The 25,804-nt window shown below is 39.1% G+C and overlaps 1 protein-coding gene across 1 annotated transcript in view; it reads right to left on the bottom strand.

Annotated features, from left to right (window-relative positions):
* The window catches only part of GABRA4 (gamma-aminobutyric acid type A receptor subunit alpha4), a 41,995-nt gene extending 21,085 nt beyond the window's left edge, over window positions 1-20,910 (bottom strand). The window contains exons 1-8 of the mRNA XM_058803493.1: window positions 20,828-20,910; window positions 20,606-20,724; window positions 11,439-11,506; window positions 8,790-9,010; window positions 8,605-8,687; window positions 6,723-6,866; window positions 5,204-5,356; window positions 2,582-2,841 (exon numbers count right to left, since the gene is read on the bottom strand). Of these exons, the coding sequence (XP_058659476.1) occupies window positions 2,582-2,841; window positions 5,204-5,356; window positions 6,723-6,866; window positions 8,605-8,687; window positions 8,790-9,010; window positions 11,439-11,506; window positions 20,606-20,724; window positions 20,828-20,910 (1,131 nt within the window). The remainder of the gene's footprint in view (window positions 1-2,581; window positions 2,842-5,203; window positions 5,357-6,722; window positions 6,867-8,604; window positions 8,688-8,789; window positions 9,011-11,438; window positions 11,507-20,605; window positions 20,725-20,827) is intronic.
* Between the last annotated feature and the right edge of the window lie 4,894 nt (window positions 20,911-25,804).

The following is a 25,804-nucleotide window of genomic DNA, read 5'->3' as shown; positions in this document are numbered from 1 at the left end:
TTTTTTTTTAAATACTACTAAATACTATCATTTATCTATTGAGAAAAAATGTGCAGATTCACATTAAGAAACACTGCTTACAAATTACATACTACAGTCCGGATATTGTCCTGGATTCTTTGTGCACCACAAACTCACCACCAATCTCAGTACCAAGGAAACTGAGATTTCATTATCAGCACTGACTAGACAGTATTTGTGCAGAACAAAAAAAAGCCAGATTCATTATAAGGAATAAATAAATAATTCAATAATAATAATAGTATAATGATTAAAGATAAAATAATACAATAAATAATAATGAGGAATTTTTAAAAATTATAGATTAGTCCTTAGAAGCAAAATATAGCAAGGAGTACTTTACATGTCAGGTTGGAAAGCAGGGTGTAACATCCATGTAAGGTTCTAGAGAATTAAATCCTAGCTTCTGTTCTGCACAGTGGGAGACCAGAAGTAATCCTCCAGTCATAGAAAGGATTGCACAGTAGTTAAGCCTTTATTAACAGTAGCTGTGGGCTCACCTTGCACACCTGTCTTAAAAGAGCAAAGTCTTAAACCTTAGTATAGGCAGAATAAAGGAGAAACTCTTGAAAAAAAATAACAGTTCAAGGTACAATCAACACTATCACTCATTTACATACTCATAACATTAATGTGTAACCCCTTGAGTAGATTGCTCCCTTGAGTGCTTTCAAAATCTCCCAATCTGTGAGAATGATACCACATTTATCCCAGCAGTATTAATTAAGCAGTGGAATAGAACTCTTCACATCTCATTTTATCTACCTTTCAAGTTGAAAAAAGATGTGTGTTCTGTTGTTGCTGTTTTAAAAAAAAAATAATAGCAACAGTAAGAAGAAGAAGAACAATAGGGGAAAAAAAAGGAGAGAAAGAGGAACTTCTCCAAAATGTGTATAAATGGCTAAGCATTACACACTACTAATTTAAAGTAATTCCGTCCATGAATCAAAAGAGTTCTTTGAAGCCTCCATGAGAATAAGTTTTATTAAGCTACCTGAGTAAATGACTGTTTTCCTATTGTTTAAAATAAAATCTAATAAATAAAACTAGGATTAAAATGTTCTTAAGTAATTTATTTTCCTAGGTATCCAAATAAAACCTACCACCAAAAGCAGTATTTACTTTCACTCCTCAGGAGCAGCCAAGATACTCTACTAAACCTCTTGCTGCACAGTCAAGAAGCTTAGCATAAGCTCATAGCACTAATGCCTCTGTGTACAAGGTGAACTTCGTGCTACTATAAACATATTTCTTGGTTCCTGTCTCTTACCAGCAGGAGTGACAAATAACAAACTCTCCAGGAGCATATCTATCCTTCTAAGCAGAAATGGGAGCTAACATAACAACACAGCCAGGAGATTGAAAACAGTATCTACTGTAGGAGAGCAAAGAAGAGGAAGAAAAATGGAAGTGGGTGGACAGCAGCTGCGCAGCGATAGAAAATGGAAGGGGTGGGAAGGCAAAAATGAGAGGATGAATAGGGAAGGAGACAAATGAGATGTGAAAAGAGACAGAAGACAAAATTAACAAGAGTTAGTCTAAAACAGCACTTCTTAAATCCTGGCTCAGCCAAAGGAAATTACAAAGTCAGGCTGACAGGAAGAGTAAGTAAATCACAATGCTGCTGTCAGCGTCTCACTTCTTGAGTGGCGTTGCCAAGAGCCAGTCACGGCTGGGAAGAAATGGCCCCTGCACGGCTGGGACAGGTCCTGCAGTGGCTTTGTTAGCTACATGCCTCATCAACAGCTGCTTCAGACAGTAAGCACCATTTATTGGGAATGGGAGAACAGAAGAATGGGTAATCACAAGTGAGCCCAACTGGAAATGAGATTGAGCCCTTATTAGCTAGTCCACACACTAAAACAACTCCCCCACAAGTCACACCAAATCCAAAGCATTAGGAAAGCAGACAAGCGTTTTGCTAAAGAGAGCCACAAAAACTTATCAGCAATTGAGGTGAACTACTGTGCAAATTAAAATAACATCTATGGTAGACAAAAAGTTTCCATCCAACATTCTTCAAAAATTCCTGAAATTGTAACAGATAAAGAAAGAAATTTCTTGGCAGGCAACACATGCAATCCAAGATCTGTGATGTTTAGAGAAGTGCTCCAAGGTACAGCTGGAGCACTGTATGCTTCAACGTATTTTAATTCATTAAAGACACTAGCCACATAGGATAACCTGATGCCCTTATAATCTGCAATATCTTGGCCTGTATAATCAGTCTATACAGAATCAATGTGGAAAAGGAAAAGGAAACTAAGTTTCCTCAAGATTCCCATCCTAACTGACCTTCATCAAAACACAAACATAGAAGAGACTTCACATATGGATGGACATAATTGCCACCTCACCCCTGAGTTTATTCAATAACCAAATAAGAATTAAATCATGTTTTACAGGTCTTTGTAATTGAATATAGTATAGTATATTAGCCATTAATCTGATGTACAATCTTCATTAGCTCAAAGGGAGCCTAGGAGGAAGATAAAGGCCAATTTATACTGAGAAACACTACCAAAAATGCAGAAAATGTTTGCATAAGCTGGAAACATACCGTGAATGTCTCTTCTGTACTTCTTTTCCTTTGTACTGGAGCAACTGGGAATTCAAGAAGGGACTTGACCGTCTTCCTTTTGGCTCTTTCCATTTGAATGTTAGTGAAATAGTTGACAGCAGCAAACTCAATCAGAGCAGAGAACACAAAGGCAAAGCAAACTGCTATGAACCAGTCCATGGCAGTAGCATAGGATACTTTTGGCAGTGAATGTCTTGCACTGATGCTCAGCGTCGTCATTGTCAACACTGTGGTTATTCCTTTTAAAAAACAAAGCAAAAGAACTGTTGAATCAAAGTAAAACAAGGCAAGAACAGGTAAGGACCTTCAAACAAAGAATTTCAAATCACATATGAGCCGTTCTCTGCTGCTTGTGAGTACGGCATTAAAGTCATGGCAAGCATCACATATCCATGAGCAGCTAAGTCCTAAAACAGCTTACCACTTTTTAAAGGAGCCACAGAAAGCCATGACTTCAGCAGATCATCTACAGCTCACATGAAAAAAAAACACAGAAGCCTTCATTTTATATGTTTTTCACATCAAGTTCAGTTGAATTTTTTACAAGTTATTTTCTAAACATGTGAATAAGATATAAGTTGTTAAATTGGGGAGTACTCCTCAGACTGCAACAAAAACATGACTTCTCCTGTAAACGGCTCTGGATGCCCCCTATTACTCTGCATCTGTGTCTCTGATCACATTTGTAACCCAGGAAACATTTTGGTGCCAAGGAAGAATATTATGCTAAAAACTCTGTTAGTTAAGAAATCATCAGGTTTTTTTACAGCCTTCTGCTACTAGTCAGCCAATGAAATTTAATTAATTTTCATCTTCTGAAATAACAACTTTAATTAAAATGTGTGAAGCATGAACACTAAAGATGGCCATCAAAAGATGGCCACTTCATGGTAGTACTTCGAATGCAAACACATGCCGCATAAAAAACAAATGAATGGAGTCTTTTTTTCTTTTTTCATCCAGAATATCCCATATCATAGAAATGTAAAATCCCAAGTATGCATTGAACACTGCATAAGTCCTACTATGATAACCTCAGTGATGAGTGACTACAAATAGAGATGCCCTTACTCTTATGAAAAGAACACTGTATCCATTCTAATTCAAGATGCAATTTCTATGCTTAGAAGAATTTAAATTCATTATGTTTTTCAATAGATTTCTCACATCCCCATTTGCTAAATGATGGTATTCCATCAAGGTAATATAATAAAAAAGGCTTCACCTACACACTGCCATACAGAGAAATGCTCACAAGTAAATCAGTCCTTCCTTCCAAAGAAGAAAAACAAGAGTAGCAGCCAGGTCATGACAGCTCAAAGGATTTCTCAGAGTTTTCAGGAGGATAAAAAATACAGATGCAAGCTCACAAAACCTTCTTCAGTGGGAAGGTGTTGAAAACCACACCACTGAAAATGTTTAAGTCTGAGAAAAAAAAAAAAAACAAACCCAGGGAAAGTTGGTTATTTGGGTTTTGTTTCCTTCCCTGGATGAGGCCCATCTCTGTTTAGCCCCATCCTTTCTAAGGACCTGAGTAGACCTTTGTCCACTTCAAGCAAAAACTTTGTCTGAATTGTTTCTAAAAACATTTTCTTAATAGATGTAAAAATAGGGTAAAGTAAAATAAATGACCAAACATTAACCAAAAACAAGGAGGTAACCTGACAATATCAATTTACTGACAGTCTTTGTCAGATTTTTCTTTATTAAATCATTCTTCTGCAAGACTTGGAGCTGCCAGTACAACTGTCCCTATTACTCCTGCCAGCATCTAGCAGTCTATAGAGAGGCTTTTAGTAGAGCATTCTCTTCCTGCTTTAGGCAGCTTTTTAAATGTTTTTATCCTATTTCTTTGTTAGGAAACATATTTCCCCTTAGATTCTTGCACTTTGTCTTCCACTGAAGATTTTCTGTTATTTTCACTGTGCCACCTCATTCAAGCTGTATTTTGAAAAGATCGATTTTAATATCTTGTGATCAGTTTGCTTTTTTAATTCATTTTCATGATGGCAGTGGCAGAAAGGAAAGAAAAGCACTAAATATGAAATTACAGTAACAGAATCTAAGCCTTATTCATAGCGAGCTTCCACTAATGACACAGATACCTCCCAACAAGACATTGGAACATCTCACACACTCCAAAACAATTTTTTGTACAAGTATTCTATAAACCTTGAGTTCAAGTACTTTCACTACTATCCACTGGAGGATAAACCTGATCTGGATGTAGACTAAGGACTTGAGTGTATTAGTCAGAGCCAGGTCTTTCCAGTTTTGTTCCCTCAAGCAGGTAGAATCCCTAGAGCTGCGGAGCCATTTGCTACACGTTACCATGCCACCCTTCTGGCTATATATTCCAAGTTTCTCCTCAGAGTCCAAAGATTCACTTAACAACATTCTTCATACATCAACAGCAAGATTCCCCCTGACTTTAAATTATCCCCTTGTTTCTGCAATAGCATGGAATATACTCTGAATTTAAACTATCCCCTTGTTTCTGCAATAGCATGGAGTATACCCCAAGGCACTGAAAAGGCCTATTCTAGTGAGAGTTATTAAAAGAGCAAGTACAAGAAAAAGTTAAAAAAAGGAAATAATTACCAAAAACAGTTCTAGCAGGTACTGATTCCTTATTTATCCAAAATGAAACTTGAGAGAGGATCACGGTCATAATGCATGGGATGTAGGTCTGAATCATAAAATAACCCATTTTCCGTCTCAGATGGAAATAAACTGTCATAACAATATATTCACCTAAAAAAAAAACCAAAAGAAAATATTTTTCTGTGTATAAAATTTGTTTCAGACTCTCAAGTAGGATTGTTTAAGGTGATGCTATTTATGTATCTTTACATTCACAGACAGATATCTTCTTAGAACAAGAATGAATGAAGGTTTGTTTAAAAATCCCAGAAAGAGTAGGTCCTTAGACAGAAGTTGATATCAAAAATGCTATAATACAACTAATACTGAATTACATTTTACAGTATAAGCAGGATTTTAAAAATCCTTTTGACAGCTGTTGAAGATGACAATCCAACAACACAATTTATCTACCTACCACAATATCTGTAACATTGTGGTACCTACCTGCTGAATAAAAAATTAAGAACAATGATACACATCAAATGTTATTCAAGCATCTCAACTTTTTGCTAGATTTATAAGTCAGTCCCACTATGATAATGAAACAAATCATTGAGAAGAATTAAAAATACTCTAAATTTATCTAGAATGTTGTAATTCATATTAAGCAAACAGACCAAAAAAGCAGTTTTACCATAAACACAACAAACTGTCTACAATAAAGCACTACAGAATGAGCCTTTTGGGACACCAAGGAATTCTTTTTTATTAACTCATAATAATCTATATGCTGAGAAGTAAATTTCTAGTGAATTGCAAAATGCCATTTTATCTTTGAGTAAACCATCCATAGAGCAATACATCAAGTATGCTTGCTTTACTGGTTTCATTTTGACTATCTCACAACACCCAAACCTGCTGATGCTTAGAAAACGATTCCAAATTTTAAAAATATTTTGGGAATATGCTTGTTTATCACCACACTGCTCATCAGTGATACTTCAGTCATTTTGGATGCCTGTAGTTGCCATTTGCCTTATTTCTTACAGCACAAATCAGCAGAAATATCTATTGTGACTAATGTATTTGTGCCTACCCTTATCTGGCTAGAGGGTTTTTATGGTTTTAATAACCCATTCTGTATGCTGTACTTCTATCCCAAGCTGTTTGCACCACCAAACAAAGGAAGTCTTTTGCACATAATGTGGATACAGTGCTGAGAAATTACTTCCTCACCCAGGCATCCTCTTGACTCTTCAAACTGCATTTTAAGCAGTGATTAAATGCTCATTTTGTCCCTTGGAGTAATGATCTCATTCTAGCTTTCTGAAAGACTGTCGCAATCTACTGTAATGAATCTGCAAATGTAAATCTCAAGGACAGAAACCTAATTCAGATTTACACCCTCAGCCCTTAATACATACCCTATGACATTCAGTAGAATAAAACGTACAGGAAGAAAAAGAAAAAAGGCTTTGGGCAATGTTACAGGTTAGTTTTACCTCAAGTTGACTTTTACTGATGAGATTCCTACCTGTAATAGATTTTATAGTTTCAGAGGATACCGTATGCCCAAGCAGGTCATACTGAACTAAACTGGAAGACTCCTCAGGAACTTCCACTGACTTCTCAGGTCCTTTTGTCCAGGTATAAATAATTTCACTCTTTGGATAAGCATCTACAACACAGCATCAGTTTGTATAAATAGGAAACTTTTTCTCATGCCTTACTAAGAACCAAAGCCAAAGCTACTGAAACCAAACAGTAAAACATACATGAACAACTTCAGAAGATACCTTTCATGTTAAGTTACCCCCCAAAAAGCCACCCTTGGAGTAGAATAAATAAGAGCTGAGGTAATATGTCAAGTGTCACAGATAAATTCACTTCAAATATGAATGTGAAGACTAAACATAAATTCCTTATGGATCAGCCCTTACTGGGCATGTAAAGTTTATCTTTATTTCAGCAATTTCTAACTATAATTTTACCATTACAATATACTAATATAAAAAAGAAAAGAGTATGTACAAAGAAGATATATTTTGAAGGTTGGGTGCACATTACTTTACAAAAAAAAAAGATGATTATACTAAAAATGGCAACATTTTAAACTTCTGTTTAAAATATTTGCCAGAAACCGTAGGTCAGCAAAGAATTCACAATGGCCCCAAAATAAGCACACACAAAGAAACATTTTACATTTAATTCAAAAGACATGTCTTAGGGCTAGCATTCAATCCCTACACAGTCCAAACTCCTGTTAAAATTGAATCAAATCAGTCTTACATTTGAAATGGTTACACGTTATTTCAAGTTTCACTGTGGGAAACATCAGACTAGTGTTCAGCAATTCCTGCTGAGTGGTGATTCTCTCTGAAGAGCTGTTACTGTGAATGAGCCCCCACTATCAAATCCCCCCTATCATACAGCTGATATCAAAGGCAAATCTTGCAGCACATGGCTTCCACTGATGAAAAACCGTATCAGAGCTGTGTCTTTCATACCTCTGTTCAGGCTGACTATCCAGCTGTATAAGCTAAATTTATGCAATGCAAAATCTCTGAAGGCTCTGCAGCAATTCCTGACTTCAGAGCTCTGGGGTCAAGGAGAACAGATTAATGTCCAGCCATTGGAGGGTCTAAAGCAGAGATGTCAGTGACCAAGAAGGCTTAAAAGAATAACAAGATAGTTAATGGAGTGCACCAACCATTTCCAGGGGGTCTCAGAGGTCTCTGCTTTGGATTCACATCAGGGAACCACGGCTACCCTCTCTAGTTTTTATGCAGCAATCTCAAACTGTTCCTCTATCCAAAATTTGGATATTTTTCAAAAACCTACATCTGACTTCAAAGCAGAAAAGTCATCTGCACTAAGATTTTTCGCACCAGTTAAAAAGTTATTTATTTTGTCTAAACTTGCCATGCAAACTCCTCTTACAGGCCAGCAGATAGACAATTACAAATAGACATCAAATCTCTACACATAACCTACACCTCTTTCTTAAGATGCCAATGTGCTTCCACTATCTGTAGAGAAAGTCAGCTAACCTGCTTCCCTAGGTGTCTTTTACCCGGCTGTTTAAGGTAAGTTTCTCTTCTCCAGACAACCTCTCACTTCACTGAGTATCCAATTCCTCCCCAGGAACCAAGAAAAACAACAAATTTCAAGCAACAGCGTGTCCAGAGTAGTGGGGTTTAACATAATAGCTGAATCACCACCTGCTTTTTAGTTCTCTGGGTTTAATTTTTGAGGTACTAAATTGAAGTATTGAGGAAATTAACAGGAGTTTTTTCTGCATAGAGATTGCATATCAAGACATAACTCTCTAAATTCATAAAGTCTAGTAACTGCTTAAAATTTAATTCTACTATTTAAATTCTGTAGTCACAAGAAATTTGATAATTGCAACTTACAACTCCCAAATTTGAGAGGACAAGCATGACCATCCATGGGAAAATCCACTAATCTCATGGGACACTCTGCACTTATTGTAAGCCTATAATGGAACAAATTAAATAGTCTCTGGTTGCCATTTTGTCTAGGCAGTACAACTTTTGCATACAGTAATTGTAAGAAGTCAAACAAATACATTAGATACCTCATTGTGTACAGGATGGTGCCATTTCTCATTATTCTGAAGAGTTTATTTGGGGCTGTCATATTATGTGCAACAGACTTTTTCCCATTCCTGAAGAAAGTATCAGGAGTCCATACCTTCGAAACCATCAAGTTGTTAAGTCTTAAAATTTCAATAGGGCCATCATATTTTAATCTTTTATCTACCCATGTCTGACGAAAGAAGACATCCATTGTATATTCCTGTATTAAATTGCAGAAAAACAAAGATCACATTTGCATGTGTGTTTCCTGTAAAAGAAGAAATCCCTCAGGAGCAAAGAAATCATTAGAGAAGAAAATCCTAAGTCCACTACAAAAACATCTTTCCACCAATTAAAGTGTCTTGTGTATTTCTTAATAGCTTAATTTCTTACATTAGTCATATCAATAAACTGCTACACATTTAATCATTAAGGAATAATTAACCTAATTAAGTTTCAGGAAGCAGACAACTGAGTTGGAAGTCAAGCATATAACTGGAAACAAAATTATCTCTGACAAGAATTGTCAACAGATTTTTAAAGAAAATATATCCATTGATCAGCTGCTGCTGGCTAAATTGAAAATACCAGGACAAATGATTAGTTCCACTTTAAAGTTAGGAAAGAAAACCCAGCTTCATCTCATGGAAAGTAAGCTTTTAACTGAAGAAAGCTAAGTAAATCTTTTGCCATGCCCACAAAACAGGGATAATAAATTATATAGAGATTTGCATATATATCTACATTTTTTAAAAGTATGTAACTATCCCATTAACTTTCTCAGAAAAGCCACTCAGATGCTCCAAAGAAAACACGCAAACAACTGCAGAACGGCAGACAGAGGCACATCATGAGAAATCAAATGTGAATGAATGGATGAAAGAGTGCATTTCTCATCCCAGGAAGCTAAAGCATTTCACAAAAAAGCTGCCATGTGGCAATGAAAAAGGTCACGTTTAAGTCCTTTCGAGCTTACAGTTTTGATTTTGTTGTTAAGCCAAACAATGTTTTCTGACTAGATTTCAAATTTTTCTGCATAATGTCTCCATTGAAATTACTTGTAAAACCGTAACTATTTGCATTGGCAGGAGGCATGACTACTAGTAATGCATCTTAGGATTGCATATCTTCTTTTCCACAACTGTATCCTCCACTGTGATTTATAGTCAATCCATGAAAAGTGTCTCCTCTAGTGTCATTTCTTGCTGGCAAATTCATAACTCATAAGTAGCAGTTTCTGTTATTAGCTTCTACCTGACAGATTTTGTAATATAAGATCCCAACCATTTTCATTAAATGAAAGCCATTCATAAAATGAAAATGGGTACAAAAACAACTAAAAAGACGTTCTGACCTCCCCTGTACTGAGACCATAGCACGCGTCACTGTTGCAGCAAGTTTTATGAGTGCAGCCACATTCAGATTACATTGGGTCACTAATGGATATATTAACTGAAGAGTATTCCAGAAACAATTCCTGCATCCCTAAATAGCCTCCTAAATCATCCTTAATGAAGAAAGGGGAAATAAACTTTCCTTTTTCAAGTTCCTTACCCATCTTCAGTCCATGTTGTCACTTCTGCCTAGATATATGCTCCAGTACAACTAATAACTTCCCCTGAAAATGAAACCTGAGAGATGACATGCAGCCCTCACTGCAGATTTGAGGCACTTATTACTAGATTTCCTTGGGACCACATTCTTGTACCCCTTGTCACTCTGAAAAGCATCACCCTGCACGTGATAATCAACAAAGGGGTAAGATGCATTTCAACATGAGAGTGCTGTCACAACTGTAACTCTGGAAAAAAATACCTTACTATCACATACCTTTCCATATAATGAAATTAAATCAAGTGCAACACAAAGTGAACAACAGCACTATATGGGAAGAAAATTACTACCCTGAAACTGCTTTTTCCATGAAGAAGTTCAGTTCAACACATATGGCTGCATTGTTTCCATGGGATTTCTTGATTATGTTATAAAAAGATCAACTGCTGCATGATTTAAGGGTGCATCACTGTATTTGAGAAGTTGATGAGAGTTTTGCTGGATTTGACCTTGAAATCAAAAGCCATTCAGCCACAAATAACAGAACATGCAAATGTAATATTTCTCCTCTGTTACTGTTTCATGCATGTGACTTGGACATTTAATTTCTGAATATACTTGTGAAAACTCTTTTCAGACAAACATTTGCTGAGAGTGATGCTTAAAGGAGCACAAAGATCAGCAAAGGGCATTCATCTGAAATGGAAACGTCAACAAGTATTTTTGAAGTGATGTCATTACTATTCACCTGAGCATACCGCAAGTTTCAGAAATGAAAAGCAATTTCAAAGATATTACACATTTTCCCCACAGTAGACTTACTTAGACACTCCCTGCAAGGCTGGATTCTGCCTCTGTGCCGTGAAAATCTGTTTTAAATCCCATGAAGTGAATTTCTTAAGCCAGCCAAAACCCACTGAAAGTGTGACCAGAATCAGGCCTTATGTATCTAATTATAACCTGTAAATTAAGCTGTTACTAATCTTGCCTAATTTGCATGATTGACAGAACAGTACAGATGAAGCATCCACTCCTACTGCAGCTAATGGTTTCTCAGAACCAGGAAATGGCATTTTAATCCCAGAAATACATACCATTTCTACATCAGAAACAGGTCCAAAACTGGTGACATATATATCTGTTTTGACTTCAGTAACAGGACCTAATGTATGAAAAGGAAGTGAGCAAGAAAATTTGAATTTTGCAGGTCAACAATTCCCATAAATGATCCTGGTGTGTGAACAGTTACCACTTTCAGGGTTCTGTGGACGAGCAAGAGCAAAATGCAAACAGAGGTCAATTCAGATAAGTCTCAAATAAGAAGCACTTCTCAATTACCACATAAGTAAATCAAAAGCAGCATTGCCATGCAAATCCCCATTCAGAAAACCAAAGTTGACTCAAGCACTAAGAAAACTGATGCCAAAAAATTAAAAGGCTCACTGAAAACACCATTCTACCTTACAACAAGCACTGAATCCCAGAAATCCACTTTCCTCAAAGCATTTATTACTAATATTTGGACATACAGGCAATAACTGGGCAACAGACATTAGCATGCTATGCACCGAGTAATTTAGTATTGCAGGATCAAGAACTGCATCCACTTCCTGAGATGTACTTAAGTGCTGTAATACTAATATCCAAAACAAAAGTTGGAGGTCTAAGTACCTTTGAGGGTTTGAACCAAGATGCACATTCTGCTACAATGTCTGTCGTGAAAGAACCAAAGATACTTAGGACACTGCCAAAAACAGTGCACTGAACAGAGGTTTTGCACTCTCACAACTGCCTATGGCAAATCAACCACCAGAGAAAGCAGTTTTATTTTAATGTATTATTTCTTTTACTACCTTGAAGTCTTAAATGGGCATTTGCTCTTCCGTACACTCTACATTTCCCCTTAAACCACAGAAAACATGTACTAATTTCACTGGGATTTAGGTCTCTTCCTAATGTAATAATCTAGAAGGCTGTTAATCATGATCCGCTGTTATGACGATTTTGTGATCAAAGCATTAGCAAACAGTTTAATTCAGGTAATTAACTCACATCATAAGTTTGATAAAGAAATCTACCAAAGGTCTTACCAAACGATATCTGTTTGAAAACAAAATGCATCATCTACAAATTCACAACCAGATTCTAAACCCCTACAACTCAAATTACTATAAAGGATAAGTGGCTCAAGTCTGATAAATCAGGTTTTATCATAATATTTGCAATCTAAAAATGAAAGAAGGAAAGATTCAACAGAGTTAGCAGCAGAAGAATGTCCCACTTGAAAAGAAAAAAAATTCTAAAAAATCAGTCTTCACAGATGTCACTTTGAATCAAATGGTAAAAGATAAAAAAAGAAGTAAGCAATGGGAAAATAGGGAAATTGAAGTTCTTGCACCTAGAATAAGTCTCAAGCTGTGAACAAAAAGTAAAAGAGAACCATGCAAAATTTTTTTACTATAGAATTTGCCTATTATTTAGAGATGAAAAGCTAAGAATTTTTCATCTAAATGTCAAAAAGATTACTTTGCTGGAAGCTAGGTTTCTCAGAAGGGCATTTTTTCAAAATAAAAGTAGAAATTCCACTGTACAACAGTTGGTAGCTCAGAGACCCCTGGAAAGTTGTATAGTTTGGCATGTCTGTCTCAAAGAGGCTTTTAAGAAGCAACCACCAAGTTCCAGATTACACACTTTCATACCAGGCCATTTGTTTTGCAATGGGTTACTGCCTGAACATGGAAGCTGCTCCCCTTTCTCCAAATAATAAAGCGTTCATCAGTCAGGGAAATCCACGATCACTCATTTTACTAACCACATGGTCCAATGACATTTCCTGAATATATTGATTTCTGGAGAGCAGAAGAGCTCCAAGAGATTAGAAGTGAAGACATTTATCTACAGTGCTAGAAAATAGCAGAGAAAAGCCCAGTCATACTTGCATGTAGGAATAGACGAGATTCAATTACCAGTGATCTCCCATAAGTACACTTTTAAAATTTATCCAGGGTTGATTTAAATAGATAGATATTTATTTCATTTGATCTTGAAATAGTTCTGCAATCAGTTCTACAGAAGTGAAAAATTCATTTTCCCACATAGCTTTAATAAGAAAATACAGGAATTGGTCTTTGTTACTCAATAATAAGAGAATACTGAATACTGCACTCAGTTCCTGAAGGATTCCCTTTTAGGAACTGAGTTCAATATTCAGTACTCCCTTTTTACTGAGTAACAGAGACAAGTGCCTGAATTCCTTTCAGGAACTGCTTTACTTGTTAGTTCTAAGAAACTAAATAGGAATAGTCCTTAAATAAATCCCAGACCTTTAAGTGCTTTTCCTCTGATGGTATAGTCTTTTCTTTAGCTCACAGAACACTGTAATTTTACAATCATACCAAATTGAGCAAAGGGACAGATTTTCCTACAGGCATGAGCTGCTTCTCCTCAGACATTGATTTCTTTTGTTTTATTAAATGATTACAGCTTCATGGACGATAGGCATTGCAACTGGTTTTTGAAGTTTCTCAGAAAGGGGGAAGCTAATATCAAGAAGCTAATCTCCAAATCACCAAGCCTACAAGTTAATGCTATTTAGAAACACTGCAGCAGCAGCACAAGACTAAAACCATGTTTGAATTGTTTGAATTCACTCTCCAGTAACTGCTATTCTGCCCTCAAATATTTATTAGTATGACCCATGAGAAAGAAGGAAGCAGGAACTCTCAGACAATTATGAGGCCACAAATATATTTCAGTTGCTTGTCCAACATGATGGCAGAAGAGTAACAAAACAGATGTGAAAATCACACCTTATTCCACTAGAAAATGGCAGATGAATGTGTATCTAGAGATACTTTAAACATCATAACAGTTATCCAGCTAGTACAGACATACAAATCCTTGATTTGCAGCCTTTGGCCTTGGCCAAACAGTTCAGTGTCTGGTAGGAGCAAAGACAGTGAAGCTGATTATCTCCTTAATGCTTTCTCTCCAATTGCAGCCCTTTCATGCTCCACGTCTTCCACCTACACTGGCCTTAACAGTTGTGAAGTGACAAATCTTGGATTTTCCAGCACATCCCAGTACTTAATGCCAACCCAGGAGTATCTATGGCGACACCAATACCTACCTCTTATTCTTCTTGTTCTAGAAGAAAACATAGTTGGTAACAATAGCGGGGGTATAAATAGTGAGTCATGCTGCTGCCTCTTTTTTAAACTATTATTAATCGTGGGAATTCCTGTCAACGAGGAGGTGATCTGTAGTCACCTAACCTACTTTTACTGGTGATTTAAGCAGCCCTCCAAAACGAATGTGTTGCACCACTTAATCAACTCAGGCTCTGCAAGCAGAAGATCCTATTAGAATCCTTAACGCTCTATTACTGGCAATAAAATGCAGTGATTTGTAAGAAGGCCAATTAACTTTAAATATGACCATTTGGGCTTACCCCTCAATGGATCTTCACAAAGTATCTATCCACCATAAATCTTCAGGAATGCTGAAGAACTATTTATATCATACTGGTGTGTATTTTTGTGTCAATGAAATAGGAGGAGAGTCCTACACACTGCAGTGGGAACAGTTACGTCTGAATCACTGCTTGCAAGATAATATACTTTAAAGAAGCTCAGGCAGGATTAAAAGCAACCCCTGCAAAAAGCCAGAATAGTTCAGTGTTATAGATGTTACATGTGGGCTGAAGAAGTGATGCCAGGCCCTAACCCTGGGAAGAGGAGTGCAAGAGAGCTCTCCCATGCATTTTATGTCAACATATGGGATGAACTGCAGCACCGCTCCCAGTGAAAGACTTCGGGTTCCATTATCCCTGCGTCTCCATAGGCAACTGTCACTGCAGAGATCCCTGCTGTATGTAAACACTCAAATCCTGAACAAGCTTTCTGTATATTGCAAATTTTGCCATCAAGGGTCCTGCAACTAATCGGAAACATTAACAAACAAGCCTGTAAAAAGGTTTCAACATACAAAGTGCAGTTACGCTGTGCAGTTATTGGTGCTATTATGAGATCAATCCCAGGATATATAAACCACATAAAATCATATTACATCAGTTCCTACGGCTACATTAAAAAAAAAAAAAAGTAGTTGCTACAGATTTTTTTTTAAATATAACTACGTGTGAAAGATTTGGTGTTTTCTCTTTCCAAGTTCTTGCTGCCTGAATAGGGTTGACATTTTTTAAGTGAGGAAAAAAAGAAAAAAAAACCCCATCATATGAAATATGTTCTCTTGTTTCATTCCATCAGAAAGAACAGCTAAGGTCACCTGCTATATGTAAGAATTCTGCTCAGAAGCCAGAAGTAGATAGGGCATTTTTAAAAAATTAATGCAGAACTCAAACACATGGGCTACATTCTCTACCAAAAGACAATACAACAAACACAGCAGCACGCAATAACCTTTGTCTCTATGTATGTTCATCCATCAGCATGTCTGAACCTGAAAAGGGAAAAGTACACCTCCAGAAATTAGGAGACTACTATTTCTTTGCCTATTTATCAGCAAAACATCTCTGCTGAGCCAGCCAATAAGCCTGCTACTGGTGCCAGTTTTCATGATGTGGACACCTGTCTACTAAGAACTGGACTAAGAATATCAGCTAATTTTACACAGATCACTGAACAACAGACAGATGGTAATGACTTCAAGCATTACTAACGGAGGCCAAATTCAAATCTGTCACCTACAGGTATCTAACACCATATCCTGTTAAGCTTTGAGTCATCAACTTTCACCAGCTGAGAAAGAATGGACAACTGCTGGGAAAAAAAAATGACCCACTTCCCTTTTCAATGCTCACTTCAAGTCCATTTGCAATCTAAATAGTAAAAATAAATTATATTATCTATTATGCTGAGCAATGGAACCTTTAAGGTACGCCTGAGTTCCTAGTAAGAGCAAATAATCATGCAGATATTTTTATTTTCTCTAAAAGGAGAAAATTGCCGTTGCACTTCAAATGTATTCTGTGTTTATTTTCTGACTAAAGTCCTGCATAGACAGGAAATGAAACTCTTCAGAAATGCTGTTCATCAGCTGAAGAACACACAGACTAAAGGGGCACAGAATCCTTCTCCTACCCTTCCTAGGGGAGACAATGGCCAATATATTTAATTCTACCAAGTACTCAGCTGTACTACTGAGTTGCACTCAATCACAAGATCATGTGAAAGAACACAAAGGGAGGACAAAAAGAAAAAGGGAAATGGATGAACACAGTCCTATGCCTTCTATTCAGGAGTCAGCAGCGGATGTGGCAATTTCCAAAGAGAAAGCCACAGAGCTAACACCAGTAGTCAATAGTGAGACTCAAAACTTGTGCCAGGTTCTACCTCACACAAATTAACAGAACTCAGGAAGGGAGAGGGCTCCATCTTTCACCAGCTGATGGGCACCCACACCTCAACACATCAGCAGCAGGTTGTGGGTGATGCCACAGCTTGTGGTCAGTGGGTTCCACAGCCAACCTGAGAGCCTGGGGCAGGAGGCAAGTCACACACCACTTATTTTCTTTGGTTGGCCATACAACTGGCCAGTAAAAGCAAGATACCAGAGATCAGATGTTGTCTGAAAGGCACAATTCATTAAAATTAGCAGATACACAGCAGCACACAGTCTTGTCACTCTCATCAGCTTCAGTCTCCTTATTCCTTCCTATATCTCTAAGTCCAGGTTTAAGTGTGATTAGGTACTGTATCATGCCAATTTCAAAGACATCAGCATATTTTTCAAAGTTACTATCCAATACAGGTTTGAATCAGCTCTTGCAGGCCCTTACTAATGTCAAGAGTCACTCAGGTAAAGTCTGAAGCCATGCAAGGGTTTAAAATGGCAAATCAGATCCAGGCTTTTTACTTCAAGTGAATAAGGCTCCTTTCAAAGACTTTGGACTTCTACTGTCAGTTTGAAACTAACGACCAGAAAACAAGGTGATTTTCAGAGAAAATACAGCTTCTGAAATTTAATGTAATATACAAAATTTTAAAAGCAGATGAAAACTGTAGACAGGGTTTACCTAGAAATGCTTCTACTTCAAACTTTTACAGCTGAATCAAAATAGTACTCTGGTAGTACGCTCAAAGTTTTCCAGCAGATGATTTTAATTAATGTCACTACAAGCAGTTTCTGTAAAAACACTGTTTTTATAGAGTGGTTTTGACCACAAAACCTACTTGGATTATAAATTGCATGCAGAAATTCAGGATAAGGGTATAACAAAACATACAGTGTAGGAAATGAACTAACTTCACTTCCATCACACTATTTTGAAACATCATACAGCATTACTTTACTCATTAGTCTCTAAATACCTTCCATCTACCCAAATTCAAAACTCTTATGCATTTAAAGTCTTCCTGACAGCAGTTGCAGGGCTTTTTTCTTTTCCTACATGAAACTGCCCATTCTGCTTTATTTCATTCAATTGCTAGGTGACATTTCTTTGCTACTAAAGAGTAGCAAATCTAGAGAGTTAGATTCTCCCCCTCCCTCAGCTTAATTGAACTTTCACCTAAATGGTCTTTTAGTAACCTTTTTAATAAACACATCTGGTTTTGTTTCTCACACTACCAAACATCGCAGTGCATCTTAAGGTGACAGCAACTTTTTAAGTTTATTGAATTCATTTAATTAAGTGAACTTATGGTTCAAGGTGTCAATGCATATCTACCACCAACAGAAGCTTCCACATATTCCACTGGTGTTCACAACTCTCCTGGGAGACCACGTCGACATTTGTAAGCATGCTGAGGCAATCTGACTTCTCCTCCAAAACTACCAAAAATTGTGCAAATTAATGATAGTATGGAGAATATTGATCCAGTTGTAGGCAATTTCCAAAATCAAACATTTTCTACTTTGCTCCGCGTGTGAATTATCTTCATGTATTTTATTTGTGGTAATGCTGTAACATGCCAGCAAAATTCAGAATTTGGCTACCTCCCCGAGTCTGATTTTAAACATAATTTGTGCCAGAATTAGAAATATTTTCATCAATATCAGTTAGTTCTCTGTGAGGCCTTTTGTTCTTAAAATAAAACCTTCCTTTCATTTCAGGCCCTGTGAAAACTAGATGGTGAATCAGCTTCAAGAAGAAAACAAAAATAAGTATTCTGCTGTTCATCAGAATGTGATGTAGCTTTAACATTCCCAAAACACACTACACTTTCCATCTCTGAATATTCCCATCCCCTCTGACATTTTGTTTGCAATGCTATAAACTAGTGAGTGACCCACTTTCAAGCTACAAATCCCACTTCCGATAAAGATTTATCAGGAAAAAGCCCCAAAATAAAGGTAAAAGTTGATTTTTGTATTCTCTATTTGAATAAATAGTCTGTAGTTATTACTCTGAGCAATGTCAAAAAGTGAAATCTGATCAGTTACAGAAATTTCTTTCTTTGGTTAGTTTTGCTTTTGGTTTTTTTTAATCCAAAGTTGTTCTTCTCAAATCGGGTGTAGATAATTTTCACTGTAAGGAGCTAGGGAGGCAAGCATCATTTTTAAAACCAAAGCATTTTCCTCCATGTTTTACTTAAAAGTTCAAAACTCAAAGATGAGTGGTTAAATCTTAGCCATAGAGATTGCTATGAGGAAGGAAGAAGCAAAATAATATCCATTTTGTGAAATATTGGCCCAGAGATATTTTCCCCAGGCTGAAATCTGAGTTTTTGCTTCCCTCTCTCATTTACTTCAATATTCCCAATGTGAAAGTTCAAGAAGATACAATGAACTTTTTCTCCTTGATTGCGTTTTCTGAAAGTCTTCCACACTTACAGGGGAAAAATACCTACTCTTGCAAAACATCTGGCAAAGGACAACTGCATTAAAATAAAAATCACCATATATTACATATTTAGTGGTTGTTTAATTTTGGAAATCTGATAATGCTCATAAAGCATCTTTTCTAGATGACTAATTACTTGGCATTCAACCTAAAATGATGCCAAACTTAGCACATCTCTTGTACGCGTGCAGAAGTGTCTGTAACCTCTCCACAAAGACTAAATTGCAAAAGACTATCAGTTCCCAATGACTCCTCCGGGTGTTAATAAATTTAGCTTCCTTCTCACTTGATGTGTAAGCTAACTTAAGAAGGCCTCATTTATTCCACACACTCAAAATAATGAGAGTGGTCCATGGGTGCCAGGTGCTGTCCTTTGACAATCACAATCATGCATGTGAGAGCACTGCATATGGCATGTGGGGAATGTGCTGGCATACATGTCAGTGTGGATGGATCACATGTATGGAGAAGGTACTTTCAGAGGAGGAAGAAAGTATTTTGCAACATAAACCTACGCAAGGATCTCATTCAATCCTGTATTGGAAGCAGCCTATAAAAACCTCATTACAGCTCTGAGCATCATGAAAAGGTCTGTAGCATTTTTTAATAAATATTTTAATATTACTTTTAGTTTCAAATTTGTGTTTTTAATACCTTCTTTCCAGATTACAAAATAAACTTTTATTTTGCCTGGATCTTAATGATTTTTGGTTCCAAGACCCTGCACAAAAACATCAAAATCATAAAGAACAGCAAGTCTGGCTGCTTCTTCAGCACCACAAAACTGCATCTTAACAGCCTGGGGAAAGGAAGAGGCCCAAAACCCCCACACGCAGAGCACAGGTGAAGGCAAATTTAAAACCCCGCCACGTCTAATTCCTATACAGCCATCAAGTCTACGACTTCTAAATCAAACCTGGAATTTCAGCAACTGTGGTAAAGAACTGGCACCTGAGCTCTGATTTTCCCTAACTAGGGGAACAGAATCCATCAGACCTAACCTCCTAGGCTGCCAAAAGTACACTTGGTTCTTTTAGGACCCGATCGTGGCATTTACGGGTCAAAACCCGCCAAGACCGAGAGGAATATGGGTGTTAGACAGGTCACTCCGTCCCCACCAAACCAACGCGCACCAGCCTCAGCGCTTATTTTTTCCTCCAGCGCAGCAGCAGCCGCCCGATGCCGGGATGTGGGCAGAGCAGCAAAGCGGGGGCTGAGGCCGGGACCGCCCCAGCGGGGCCCCCGCGGCCGGGACTGCGCAGCACCCCCCGGGCTTTCGGGCCAGCCTCTGCCTCGCCGCCGGCCCCTCCCGGAGGGTTCGGACCCCGCAGCACGGATGGGGACACACCCCCACGTTTTCGGTCAGCAGCGGGTCGGTCCGAGCGGTGAGCGCCGCGTCCCCCGCCCCAGCCCAGCGACCCCCCGCCCGCCGCCGGCACCGCGCCGCCACCGTACCCCCGAATCCCGGTCGCAGCCGGTTGTCATAGCCATCCAGGAGGCTGTTCAGGATGTTGGTAAAATTCTCCGGCCACAATTTCTCCTCTTTTTTGGTCTGCCCTGGCGGCCCGGTGAGACTGCGAGGCAAAGAGGGAGCGGGTGAGCGGAGCCGCCGGAGCCCGAGGGAGCGGCGGCACCGGACCGGCCGCCCGGGTCCCCCGCCGCCGCCGGGCTACTCACCAGGTCGCCAGGCACAGGCAGTGCAGGAGGGCGATGGAGAGACCCGAGGACATGGCGATGGCTGGCTCCTTGGCAGAAACCATCTTTGCATGCCATACTTCACGCCTGGGCACGTTAAACGCCTTGTCCGGGGCGGGGAGGGGGACGCGGGGCCCGGCGGGGGGGCGGCGGCCCCCGGCGGTCCCACATGCGCGGCGCCCCGGTTGCCAAGCGCCCGGCACGGGCGGAGGAGCGGCGAGCGAGTTTCCCCGCACCGTTAACTCTCTCGGGGCAACAGGCGCCGGGGCCCGCCGCTCCCCCCGCGCCCGCCCCCGCCCCGCCCCGCCCGCGGCCCCGCGCTCCGCCCCGCGCTCCCCTCACGGCCCGGCCGGCGGCCGCCGCTGCCTCGGGCGGCGGTGCGGGGGTGCGTGACAGCGCGGGAACGGCGGCCGGGGGCGTCGCGGGGGTGCCCGCGCTGGCGGAGCCCCCGCTCGTCCCGATCGCCCCTGCTCCCCGCGAGGGGAACAAACCCGAGAGCGGGGGCGGGCGGGGCAGAATGATTCCCCAGCGAGGAGGGCTTGGGGGCAGGAGGGTCTCTCCGCTCCGGCAGGAGAGGAGCTGGCAGGAGAGAGGTAGGAAGAGGAGGTGAAGGAAAGCTTTGACTTCAAGGTTAAAACAGAGCGCGCCCAAAACAGATGGAAGCGAGTGGGTTATCCCAGGTTTCTAAAAGCAAAAAAAGCCAGAATAAGGGAATCGTTTCACGTTATATCTGATGGGTTTTTTCTTTTTTCTTTTCTTATCATTCCTATAATTAGGAAACATGATTTGGTGACCCAAAAAAATTCCATTATGCAAGGTCCAAGGGATTCTGAAGAATTACAGTAAAATCCACTCAGAGGTGTTGTTAGTCTGTCACAAGCTATTGGGATGGTTGGGTGGAGGGGGAAGACTGGGGGAAAGGAAGAGAATGGGGTGTGTTCCACACGCAGTAAGTATTGGCAATAAACAACTTGTTCTTCTGATCAAGTGTGCTGCGGAGACAATCTTTGAGGTTTGAAAATCAGTGTGCATGTCAATTTTAATGAGGGTGGTGAAATTCATCGTGCACATAGGGCAGGTATTGTAATTGACTCAATGACTACATGTCTTTTACTCTCAATGCCGACCGTGAAATGTCTTTCTTCATTACTTACTACAGTATCTTTTAGCACTGAAATGCCTGATCATCTGCAAAACCACTGTACATTTGAAATCTTCCTGATTGTACTTCAGAGCTTGCTCCAGCTAGGGTGCCCTTTGCTGTTTCGCTTGAAAAACAATTAAAGCTGTGCTTGAAATCCATTTAGCGTGCTGACGCTGTTTATCTTTCAAAAACTCTGTCTAGGCAGTCAGTTCTGCTTCCAATTTTAAAAGCCCTATTCAGGCCTCTGCAGATTACTAGTCTGCTTCCTGAGATTTTGACAAGGATCCTCATCTCCTGACTGCTTTACAGGATTCTGATCTGACTGCCTTAGTGGAATGACAAATGTGCTGCCAAAACGTCACCGAGGGGGCCGCCTGCCTATGGATGGCGTACACGCCCTGTGCAGTATTTACAAACCTGGACAGCACAGACGGTGCGATGTCACACCAAGGTCACTTCAGCTCTTGTGATGAGGCTCTGTTTAACTCCACACACAGGTGAAAACCAGCACAACAGAGAGAGTCCACTGCTCTGTCTCCGTTATCAATCTGATCAGGAGCAACAGAAGGATGGATGAACAGCTCTTCAGAAGTCTGATTTCACCAGAGTCAGATAAATTTCTCTGGGTTAATCAGCCACTTGGGATCTTCTGTAAAGTGTTGTGATTTGTTTCTCTGGATCAACCTTCTGCACTAGCATGGTCTATGCCAGGGGGATACTGAGAACTCACCTCCAGTAAAGAGAGTGTCAAGTTTTTCTCCCTTGAAATAAAAAGTAGACACTTATTGCAGAATATTGAAAATATTTCCTACTGAGATTATCTTATATAGGGATACATCAGTTAAATTTTGCTGACAGAAGTGAAACTCAAAAAATGAAAGTCAGAACAATAGAGGGTAATTGAGAACTGGGCAGAATCCTGCTGGTTAGTCACAAACTTGGAGCAAAACGTGGCTCTACGGCACTGTCACTTACTGCAGCTGCTGAGGAAGACAACGAACACCCAGGCAGAGCTGGGACGCCCTTGTGTTTAGATTGTTTTAATACCTTCTGTATATGTGTAGACACCTGGGTGAGCTGAAATAGAAAATCTAGTGGTATTCACCAGTAATGATCTCACCACATGAACGTTGTGAGAAATGCTATCACAGAACCCTCTAAAGCCATGCCTGGAGTCAGTAGTTCTGCTACAGCTAGAAATCAAAGAAATTCTCCCTTTCATCAATTCTAGGAACTGAGCTGGTCTTTGAATGATTTCCAAGTTCTTCAGAACAAAGAACAACATTATTGATACTTTTTGTCTCTTCAGTACAGGTACTTCAGTGAGGTAACTGAAGTAACATTCAGTAAAAGTAACATCAGGTTACAAGATTTGTGGACATACCATGCAAGGGCAAGAAATACTCATGGCTTCTAAAAGGACGCTCATGTTGTTTTTTCCAAGAAAATGTAGACATAGTGCCCTCCTGTCATACCAAGCCTGCCTTGGGTTGTATTGATGCAGTATCTGGGTGCCACAGGACTGCATTTACTCCCAACAGGTGCTAAAATTAATGAAAATTCACTTTGTATAAATTCACTTTGTATAAATTTAGAAAATTAATTCTAAAACATCTCAAATTCATGAGTTGTTATAATCTCCCTTAAATCCAGCAATGATTATCAAGAAATCCATCAGATTAATACCAAAACCAGAATGTTGTCCTTGATATCTGAAAAACTGAATCATTTGTAGATTAATGAAGCATTTACAAAACTAGACTTGAAGGAAAAAGGAACTTAAAGCAGTTCAAAATAACAGTAAACATTTCTGTAAGCCACATATAGCCCCTCTGAGTGTTTATTACTTCTGATGTATGCATTGCCCTGGTAAATTTCAATGTTTTCTCAATTACAACTTAAGAGCTATTCTGGGGGTTTTTTTTTTTTTTTGGTAATGTATTTGTAGCATAAACACACAGCAACTCCAGAGGTTCTTCTTTGTCACCAGCAGATGTATGCTGTTTTGAAAAGTACTGCTTCAAATGGTCTTTGATCTCTTCACAGAATATCTGGGTTATATCATCTCTCTAAAATAACTTGATGACTCCAAGAAGGATTTAGTGGTCACAGGCTGGATTGATGGTCCCCAAAAATGTTTGCTGAATTCAGCATTTTCCCAGCTTCTCCAGCTTTTACCATCAATTCTTCCAAGATTTCTCTGAAGAAATCTCACCCATCGGGGACTATTGTAAGAAGGGGACTATTTTTGCCAGGCTCCATATGCTCAGAAAGCACTTGAATTTTTTAAATAGATTTTTTTTTTCTGTCTCTCTACTGATGTATCCTACTAATGATTTTTGATGAAGCAGACATTCTGGCCAAGCCTCAAAAGAAGGTTTATCCAGAGCTATGGATCTTAAGTACAGCTTAATAATTTTTTATTTGTTACAACACAGAGAAGCAGGTTTTCTTATCACCCTTCCCATTTCTACTGTGCCATCAGATTAAGTGGAAATAAAAAGGAAGTCAGTTATTTTCTTGTGTTAATCATTATCTAACCTTTACAGGGTTTGTACTTTTTGGTTTTGCTGCTTTTTCCCCCCTTTGTAAACCATAGGCTCTATCAACACTACAGATTATATAGGCAAATCACAGGTTCCATTCTTTCCCCCAGCAGATTTAATTATTCAGCTGATTTTTTACCTGATTCAGTTTTGGCATCAAATCCATGAAGACAGACAAGCTAGGATTAAAAAGGCCGTGAAAATCTTTAATGCCCAGCTATATGTTGCATAGTTAAAAACCTGTAACTCTTAGAAAAGAGAAGATAAAACTGGGATCACTGCCAAGTATTTCAATGTTTCTTTATCTAAATAGGTAAGTCATTGATTTCTTGGATTTTTTAGTTTCTATCCATATCAGTAGAGTTTCTTACAATCTTGAACCAACAACTTGTCTTCACATACATCCTTTTTAAAAAATCAGGGGTTGAGGATGCATTCTTTGGAAAATGCATACCCTCAATCCCTTTTTTGGCAAATGACCAAGAAAATATACGGATACATTTACTGTACAAACTAAAGGGTCTTTCATTCCCTTCTTCTCCAACATCCACATTGATTGCAGAGATCATGGAAACCTGCATGCCTTAGCTTTATCAAAACTTTGATCTGGAGTTCAGGGAAAGTCTGTACTACCTGTTCAGGGAAGAGTTTTCAATCAGGGAGGATACCAGGATATTGTGGGCCTTGACCACACCTCTAGTGATGTGCTTATGGTTAAGGAATATAGATTTTGGGTCTATTGATTGAAACCTAAGTTCTGCTCTGGGAACACTAAGATAATAAGCTCTTTCTGGGTCTTCTTCCCGTTCCAGCTTCCCCATAGTTCCCTTTCCCGATGTAGTTCTCGAAATTTTCTTTCCAGGTTCCTATTTCAGTATCTGATCACAAAGTTTTTACCTACGCACTTGCCTCTCAAAAGAACTTACAGTCTAGATAAACAAGACTAAGTAAGGACTAGATACAAGAAAGTTCTGTTATTTCTGTTTCTCTGGGAATAGAGACACAAAAAGTGGCAATGCAACACAATGCATGAAATGTAACAGCTTCCAATATAAGAAATTTGCAGCAGAACATGAGCTTAATTCCAGTTTGCTGTGTCCCAGGTCATTTTTCTAGTCACATCCTCACCTGTCTTTTCAGAGCACAGCATAAGCTCTGTGTAAAATTGAACCTCCAGCTGGCCCAGCTTTGCTTCACTTCCATGGCCAGAACTCCTACGAAACTGCAGGAGCTGATGCCGACATGCATTTAGCTGTGTATTTTTTCCTC

The sequence above is a fragment of the Ammospiza caudacuta genome, chromosome 4 (assembly GCF_027887145.1).
Source record: "Ammospiza caudacuta isolate bAmmCau1 chromosome 4, bAmmCau1.pri, whole genome shotgun sequence".
Classification (NCBI taxonomy): domain Eukaryota; kingdom Metazoa; phylum Chordata; class Aves; order Passeriformes; family Passerellidae; genus Ammospiza; species Ammospiza caudacuta.
The sequence above is the reverse complement of the archived record's forward strand: the minus strand, read 5'-3'. Positions and strand labels throughout refer to the sequence as shown.